The sequence below is a fragment of the Vicugna pacos genome, chromosome 2 (assembly GCF_048564905.1).
Source record: "Vicugna pacos chromosome 2, VicPac4, whole genome shotgun sequence".
Lineage (NCBI taxonomy): Eukaryota > Metazoa > Chordata > Mammalia > Artiodactyla > Camelidae > Vicugna > Vicugna pacos.
Genome location: NC_132988.1, coordinates 51,325,560 through 51,334,897, shown reverse-complemented (window position 1 = coordinate 51,334,897; position 9,338 = coordinate 51,325,560). Strand labels below are relative to the sequence as shown.

General features: G+C 33.0%; 1 protein-coding gene across 2 annotated transcripts in view; it reads right to left on the bottom strand.

The window, feature by feature from the left end:
• The window catches only part of DNAJB14 (DnaJ heat shock protein family (Hsp40) member B14), a 36,590-nt gene that overhangs the window by 18,218 nt on the left and 9,034 nt on the right, over nucleotides 1–9,338 (bottom strand). The window contains exons 2-3 of one of the 2 annotated variants that reach the window (XM_006208928.4): nucleotides 6,869–7,040; nucleotides 1,047–1,192 (exon numbers count right to left, since the gene is read on the bottom strand). In XM_006208928.4, the coding sequence (XP_006208990.2) occupies nucleotides 1,047–1,192; nucleotides 6,869–7,040 (318 nt within the window). The remainder of the gene's footprint in view (nucleotides 1–1,046; nucleotides 1,193–6,868; nucleotides 7,041–9,338) is intronic. The other variant, XM_072940027.1, reaches the window with a different exon arrangement.

Sequence of the window (9,338 nt, the reverse complement as noted above, 5' to 3'; positions counted from 1 at the left end):
TTCCTGTACTTTCAACATGCAAAATACTTTTAATTTAAGGAAGCAAACAGAGAAGGCTCTCACCGTCACAGTTACATTTTACTTTCATCAGCATCACTTTGGCAGCTGTTTTTATTGGAATATATTAATAATCCCCAAATGTATTTTGCCTGGTAACTTCCTTTAAGAAATAAAACTGTTTTGGAAACAATTTTAACAGTATTTTTATGAAAGACTAATTGAGTCATCTGTCTCTTAGGAAAATTTAAAAAATGAGTATCTCTTTCCTGTTATTACAAAACCCCAGCATTTCACTGTAAATATCATACAGTGGCTCTATGAATGCCAAATTCACAAGAACAATCACAAATTTAAGCATTTTCCTATGAATCAGAAGTTAACTATTATGAATAAATCATATGTAACATGAAATTATAAAATCAGTTCTCTGACACCTATTTAGTAAATTTTCAAAAAAGCTGAAACAATAAGAAAGAAAACAAAGAAACATGAAAAGCAGCCAAGAGGAAAGAAACATTTCTTAGGAAAAAAAAAATCACATTAGTTAGAACTACATTTAAAAAGTGCAAAAACTGGCTACAGTTAATAAAAATAAAAGAACACTGGACAGATAGTGATTCCAAGTGATTTTCCAATTCTAGACAATCTCTAATATCTTAAAAACTCACAGAAAGTATATTTTGCTTTTAGTTCTTTTAGAACCAGCTGGTAATACATTAGAAGCTCATGCATAGTCATCACACTACGCATGTGTGGTAAACTTAGAAAGCATGCTTGGCTGAGGTAAACTAGAAAGCATGCTTGGGTATCTAGACAATCTATTTAGAACTTTGCCAAAACTGATATGCTGCTTTTGTGAATCCAAACAGCATTTGTTTGGCTCTTGGTATAACAAGTTAACAGTGAAGCTTTAAAGAATTTTGAGGACCCTTGCTTATGCTGGCTTCTAAATGTACCAATCTATAGGCAGATTTTTACTATTCTTAAACATTGTAAAGTAGATTCTAAAAAGAGCTTAGAAAATTGCTTTAAAAGGTTTACTTTACTTTTAAAAGCATCTGTTGCTCCAGGTGCATGGTTTTTGTCTGGATGAAACTTCAAAGCAAGCTTTCTATAAGCTTTTTTCAAATCTTCATCACCAGCATCTTTGGTAACTCCAAGTACTTCATAGTAATTTTTACATTTGTTTATGCTGTAAACAAGAGAGTGTTACATTATAATGTACGTTTCAAGGAAGAACTTTGAGTAATATCTGCAATTTTCATTTATTAGAATAACATAAAGAACCGCCTGTGGATTGTTTTCTCATTATCAAATAATAGTTTATCTGTTAAGGGTTATTGCCTCATTCTCTTTTTCAACCACAGACCATTCTTCCACCCTCTCTCAGTCCAAGAATTAGCCATGAGAATGTCCTTGGTGCAATTTATCACAACTACAGAGAGGCAAAGCAAAGCTCATAACAATTGTGGGTAAAGGACAGAGAACACACTGTAACTAAAATGAGAGAGTAAGAATAATTTTATAGGACTCTTAAGCATATTAAAAAACTCCAAAACTCCTCACAAGTATGTTGCAGCTGAGGATGAATATGCATTGCATTCCAAGAGTTTTGTTGTTGCATAACGTAAGCCTAACCAAATATCAAAGCAACAGGTTAGTACATGTAAAACAATTACAGTACCCTATGGCTTAAATGTCAAGGCAAGTTAATTCAGTTAGGCAATGCTAAAAAGAATTCATTTGTGTCATTCTCTGAAAGATAAAATCTCATAACAAAATACATCATGGGACTCAAAATTATTTGTTACAGATTTTCATTATGATGAACATACTCTTAAAGATTACTCATATAGTTTATAACCCTAAAGATGTAACATTTAAGCCCTGAGTCTTTGAAGTATGTAAGGAAAAGAAATACTTTGAATGGAGCAGAGAACGTTAATTCTTTTGGATACAAACATTTTCCCATGACCTAATAATTTTCCTTCACTAAAATCCAGGTGCATTTTAAATATTTTTTTTTTGTCTAGTTCTTTATGACTTTAGATGTGTTCCATTTGAGTGGCTTGATGATAGAGGTAGTAAGAGGAAAAAGGATCTGAGGCACAATTGTTCACTGACAGTTAAAAGAGCTGCAAAGGCTGACTTGAAGTTTTCAAACAAAAGAGACAAGATTCAGCTTTTTTCACTACTAAGCCTATTAGCCATCACAGTGCCTTGTACTTAATAGATTCTCAGTAAATGTTTATGGAATAAATGAACCTTAGCTCTCTTTCATAATGAAAGCATTCATCATTTGTTATATGTACAGGAAAAACAAGAGAACACATTGTTAAGATTAAAGAATTTTTTTATAGTCACATCAACAAAAATCTGTTATGCAGTCTTCTTCATAGCAATAATAATTAAAATCAGATTTTTCTACTTTAGATACTTAATAAATACTAACACAAGTCAATTTTATTTCATAAACACAAGACAACATTTATTTAGTCAATACTATTTACTGGGCACCAACTATGTCCCAAGGCAACTGAGATCTATTAGGGAACGAAAGAGGGAATGATCGCTGCCTTTGTAGCCTCATTCTCCTGAAATGTTAAGAAACTGTAAGACAGGAAAAAAGGGAAGAGGGATGTTTACAGAACACCTACTGTGTGTCCGGCACATGTCCACAATCCTATATCCATGTTTCACTATCCATAAAGTTCTGAAAAATGAAAGTTATTCTATAACTAATTTCACTTAAAAAACCTGTTTGAAAATCTTCAGAGGCAAAATTTGACCTGAACATATGTGAAGCTGCTACAGAATCTTCATTTATCACATTCAAGTGTGAGTATGTGTACCTTCTGCTGCAGAAATGTGACTATTTGTTATGGGCTGCTTACCAGACTCTGCTAAGACATTATGTCACGTATAATATATGCTCCTTATTCCCCTTCTGAAATATGAAGAATTCTGAGTTCCAAACTACATCTGGGCCACAAAAATTTCATATGAAGAGTTGTAGACACTTATTATGCTGACTATTTCACACAAACTATCTCATTTACTCTTTTATGTAGATATTATCCCCATGTAACCAAAGAGGAAATCAAGGCTTCAAGTGATTATGTAAATTGCCGAAAGCCATATAACCAAGTAATAGATGGGAACCAAGATTTATTTCTTCAACAAAAATTTACTGAACATCTTTTTGCCAGATGCTGTTTCTGATACTATAGTGGTGAATAAAACGGTCAAAAAAAAATCCCTGTTCACACTACATTTACAATTGGGAGAGAGACAAGCAATGAACAAATATACAAGTAAAATACAAAGCATATCATACGGTGATAAATATTTGGAGAAAAATGAAGTGGCAAAGGGAAACAGCAAATGGAAAGAGAGGCCTCCTATTTTAAATAGGGCTATTAGGAGATGCTTCACAAGTGAAGGTTCAAACCTCAGTTTGTCTGACTTGAAAATGCTGCTGTCTCCAAATCAGAATAAAGAAGAAAAGGAACCCACCCAGATTCCAGAGCAACTGTCCACTTCCTTCTGTTTGCTTTTCTAATCAGTATTTAAACAGACTCTGTTGGTTTTGGTACGCAGAACATGCTTTCTCTGACTCTCTTCTTGCTTAGTTTATACAATTTCTTCAGACCTCAGCTTAGCTCTTCCTCTTCTCAAAAACTCAGATTCCTCAAGATTAAGTTTGGTGACCCTCTTATATTCTCCCAAAGCTAGCTGAAAGTAGCCCTGTCCCAGCAATCACCACAATGCGCTGCAGCCACTTACTTGTCTGACTACTCTTGCAGACTATCAGGCCACTTGAAAGCAGGCATTGAGTCCTGCTCACCGTATGTACTGAATGGATGGACAGATGAATGGATGGATGACTGGCTCAGTTTGAGGGCAAAAATGGTGAAGATTCAAGTCATTTTTGGACTAAAGGTAATAAGTGCTGTAAGAAAAATGTAACTGCCACCAAAAATCAATTTGGAATAGAGCATAAAACTGTGGGACAAGGAATAGAGCTAAGAATACTGTCTAACAGATACTACCTGAATGCAAAAACCAAAAGTCAGTAATAAACAAAATACTAAATAATCCTAAAATCATTATGCTATTTGGTTTGAATGCATACAATGTTTACTTATGTACCAGATTAATCCTCTAAAATTGTTTCGTTGATATTTCCTGAGCACAAAAGCCTAGGCAACAGAAAAAGGTAGCCCAGGAGAGGGATGCCGGATACTGTAGGGAAAATTAGGTTGGAATTCACAATCTTCTAAAGATGAATCATAAAGCTAAGAATTGTCACAAAGAGAAAAAAGATAGGAAAAACAGTTATTTCACTTATTCTTAGCTGTATCTAGCTCTACTGTTTCTTCATTGCACTGAATTTTTCATCATATATTAGAGGAGAAATTCTTTGAGAAGTCAGGAGAGAGGCAAAAAGTCGACATCACCAATGGACAAGCTGTAGACCACGTATTTCACGTAATGTTACAAATAAACTCATTTACCTAATTTTTCACATCTGAATGAGAAATTACCATTCACATATTAATTTTAATCCATATACTCATCATACTTCTCTTCATCAGCTAAATGCATTTGTCACATTTTTTTTAGTTCACTCTTTACTGAAAGATTCAAACCTTCTTCTCCATCCTCACCAAAAAATTATATTAAAAAAAAAAAAAAAAGAAAAAAGGAAGGGAAAAGAAAAGAAAAGAAAAGAAAAGAAAAGAAAAGAAAAGAAAAGAAAAGAAAAGAAAAGAAAAGAAAAGAAAAGGAAAAGGATAATAAATTAAAAAGAGATAACTCACTACCTGCCCTGGAAGGAAAGGTTGTACAAAAAGGCAAGAAAGATTTGCCTGGGAATTCAACAAGGGAGAAGTATGTCTAGTTCAACTTTTACGTCTTCCTTTAAGTGCGTGCATAGTGGGGGGGCAGGGGGGACCCCTTTCAATTCTTTTTTTTTTTTCATGTGTTATAGATGACTTTTAAGTTAATTCCAAATTCAATTTGGTGTTTAGGGAAATAATTATTTATTCCTGAGACAAAGGATTATTATTTCATAAGTTTAGCAAAATGATTTGCTTTCTTTTCATTTAAAGAACTATAGCTAAAATCATATCCTAATGAAATCCTCATAATTCAAATAAGTTACCAGTTATAGAGAAGTATTCCTAACTCATAAATATGATGATGTCCCAGTTAATGATTTCACACTGATCTTACAAATTTTTAAAATGTAAGTTGGGCTTTTTTTCAGTAAGATATTAAAAACCTCTTCAAATTAGATCCATGACACCTTTTGCTCTGTATTTTTTCAATATATCTCAACTCAAAGACAACAAACAGTGCTTAGTTTCACAGAATGAGTTTTACAAACAAAGTTACACACTTTTTCTTCAGTCTTACTGTAAGCTTCAGTCTTACTTATGCAATGGATGCAGTATTATTGCATGGCTTCTCCCATTGAGCCAAACTGTCACTGAGCAACTTGTTTGCATAATAGTGCTAACCAACAAGATAACATGGCTTTCTTCAGAAAAATCCCCTGTGTACAGGTAAAACAAAAAACAAAAACATACAGCACGTAAGTGTCTGCTGGTGATCTGCTCCCTCATTAAAGCAACACTTATTCAGTCACCTCTGACACAATACTACAATTATAAAAGTAGTTAGCAACATTATTTATATTCTCAAAGCACTTCTCTACCATTCACCCTAACCAAATACCGTTTACCATTACTTTACAATGAAGAGGGAGTCTTTGTTTCTTATTGTGGTCACACACAGATAAAATGTTACAATCAAGCTTTAGCATCTAAATATATAGGAAGAAAAGCAAAATATGAATACACTGATATTTGATTTAAAAATGACTTCAATTCTAAATTCTGGTGAGTAAAAAAGAAAGAATAAACTAAAAAGTAAGAATGAAGAAAAAAGGGTGAAAAAAGAAAGATTAAAAGAGAAACAGGAAAGGGCTAAAGAAAAAAACAATCTAACTAGCTTTACCTACTCTTCATTTAAGTTAGGCCATTGTACTATAATTTACTCTCCATGTTGAATTATCTGATTAATCTCTGTTCAGAGTCCTTCATCCTTACACTTTGGTTTTCCTAAGTAATTTCAGTACAACAACAATACAGCTTCCTTAAGCTATAGCAGGAAACAAAAACAGTATTTTCTCTAGTGTTTCATACTCAAAGGTACATTTTCTTTCCAGAAAATCTTCTTAATTATAAAACTAATAAAGCAAAATCCAGTTCATAATTTTCCAATTCTACCTAATTCTTCTGCTTTCAGTAGAAGTGTATCATGAAGTAAAACTAAAACACTTAGACAAAATAACCAGAGTTAAGAAAAATATTAAAAGGAGAAGACATTATAGTATTTGCATATACATAAAGGTTAGTCTTAAAAAAAGAACATAAATATGAAAAAAACCACTATCCTTCCTTAATATAAGCAGGAAATTGAAAATGCTGTTGCAACTGCCCTCAATTCTCCTCATATGAAATTCTCCTGCCTTCATACATATATGAAACCATTCTTCATCCTCTTTTAATATTGTTATTTAAATAGTACAGTGTCAAAAATTGAAATAATTTTCCTCAAAAAATTTTTTTTTCTGTAAGTAGCTTTGTGACTCATAGTTACTTTAAAAGATGGAATCTCCCAGAGAGTTGATACTTTACAGACTGATTTTATAAAGGATATATAGCATAAGACACCTGGAGTCCAATTCCTTGATGTCTGTTCTATTGAATTATAATTCAAACACTTTTTTTAGGTGTTAGGACATTAAAATTACAGTAGTATCAACTATAATTGACACACAAGTCACGTTTATTCCTACCTGAGCACTCCTTCTACTTGGTCTTTGGTGTAGCCTTTTCCACTCTCCCCGCTCCCAGATGAGGGGTCCTTTGTGCAGTTAGGCTTGCTTTGATCACCACTACCTGACGATTTTCGGCAATGAGGGCTGCTTCCAGCAGTGCTTCCATTTTTCATAATGATTTCCAATAGTGCTGTAAAAAGATAACAGAAAGCATACTCTGCCTGTTTACATCAAGGTACATAAACATGATCTTGAGAAGAAAGTTATAAAACTGACAAATTAAGAACTGTGTATTCCAAAAAGATGCACAATAGAGTCTATTTAAATAGTAAGCATTCCCTTATGTACTTAACCTATTTACAGACCACTAATCACCACTTGCAAGTAGAATATTAAGATATTCAATGTCAATAACTCAACATTACTATCATCCAATTACTTATGACATACTTTTATTTGTCATATTACGGTGAAATGCAGAATGCCATAGAAAAAGATAGTGGGTCAACAAATGGTGCTGGGACAACTGGATAACCATATGCAAACAATGAATTTGGACCTCTTCTTCACATCATACACAAAAATTAGCTCAAGATAGATCACATATCTAAATGTAAGAACTAACACTATAAAACTCTTAGCAGTAAATACAGGAGTAAATATTTATGACCTTAATTTAGGCAAAAATTCTTAGATATGATAAAAAAAAGTGGCAAAAGAAAAAAACAGAGAAGTGGACCTCATCAAAATTAAAAACCTTCACCCTTCAAAGAAAATCAATGAAGTAAAAAGACAATCCCCAGAATGGGAAAAAATATTTATAAAATCATGTATATATCTGAAAGAGACATATATCCATACTATATAAAGAAATCTTACAATTCAATAATAAAAGGACCAAAAACTCAACTTTAAAAAATTGGGCAAAGGATCTAAATAGATATTCTCCAAAATAGATACACAAGCGACCAATAAGTACATGAAAAGTTGCCTAACAACAATAGCCATCAGGCAAATGGAAACCATAACTACAATGAGATATCACTTTACACCCACTAGGATACTATAATCAGCAAGATGAACAATTACAAGTGTTGGATAGGATGTGGAAAAACTGTAACTCTCATACATTGCTGGTGGTAGTGTAAAATAGTGTGCCTACTTTGAAAAATCATCTGGTAGTTCTTTAAAAGATTAAACATACAGTTACCATTTGACCCAACAATCCTATCCCTGGGTATAAACCCAAGAGAAACAAAAACATACATGTATATGAAAAATGGTTCACAAATGTTCATAACAATATTGTTCATAATAGAACAAAGTGGAAAAAATCGGAATGCCCATCAAATGATGAATAAATATGTCCATACAGTGGAATGTTTTTTGACAATTTAAAAAAATGAAGTACTGATATACATTACAACATAGATGAACCCTAAAAACATGCTAAGTAAAAAGAGTCAGTCACAAAAGACCACGTATTATATGATTCCATTTATACAAAATGTATAGAATAAGTAAATCTACAGAGACAGAATGATCAGATGTTGCCAAAAGCTAGTGGGGAGGGAAGAATGAAATTGGGGGAAAATGAGGAGTGATTCCTAGTGAGTATAAGGTTTCTTTCTGTAATGTTCTAAAATTAATTGTTGTAATGGTTATACAAACAATGTGAACCCACTGAATGGTACATTTTAAATGAATGAATTGTATGGTATATGAATTTTATCTCAATAAAGCTGTTATACCTATGTATTTTAAAAGATCCAGCAGTGTCATTGGCCAACTTGCAAACATACAGATATTTATTCTTTATAACTCTCTACCATTTCCTAGTTAATGCATTCAAGAGGTCATCTAAGACATAAGAAATTTGGTTTTTATAACAATCTAGTTGTAGATAATACAGAAAGGCTCTTAATTAGACAGCAATCTATTAGTTATTAAAAAGATAAGCATAACATAAAATTTTTAACTACAGTGTGGCTCACATTGAATGCAATCATGTTAATGTTGAGAGCAGAAGCTAGCATAGTCTAGGGTGTAGTGGTTCACCACTTTTTAACATGAAAAATTGTGTGGAAATTCTAGGAAGACAGCAGCTTAAATTTTAAATCTCTTCAAATTGTCTCAGAAAATCAGAGCAATTAGATAGCAAAATAAAAACTCATGTAATAAGTCTCCAAATACAAGAAGGTAGGGACAAACCATCAATAGTTACAAGATCTATGTAGGTATTATCATCTGTGTGGGAAGAAGCAGGGAACAGTAACAGGGCATTTTACCAGCCCACAGAACAAAAGAACTCCAAAATAGCCAACAGGGACTCTACAAAGCTCAGCAGGCAAAACTGAGAAAGGTGAGGGTTTTGGTCACTACAATAGCATGAGAGTGAAATGGTCCACAATAAACTATTAGGGGCATAGACTACCCCAGTCACTACAATTCTCAAAACTAATCAGTCAGAGCTCTCTTGCAGAACAAA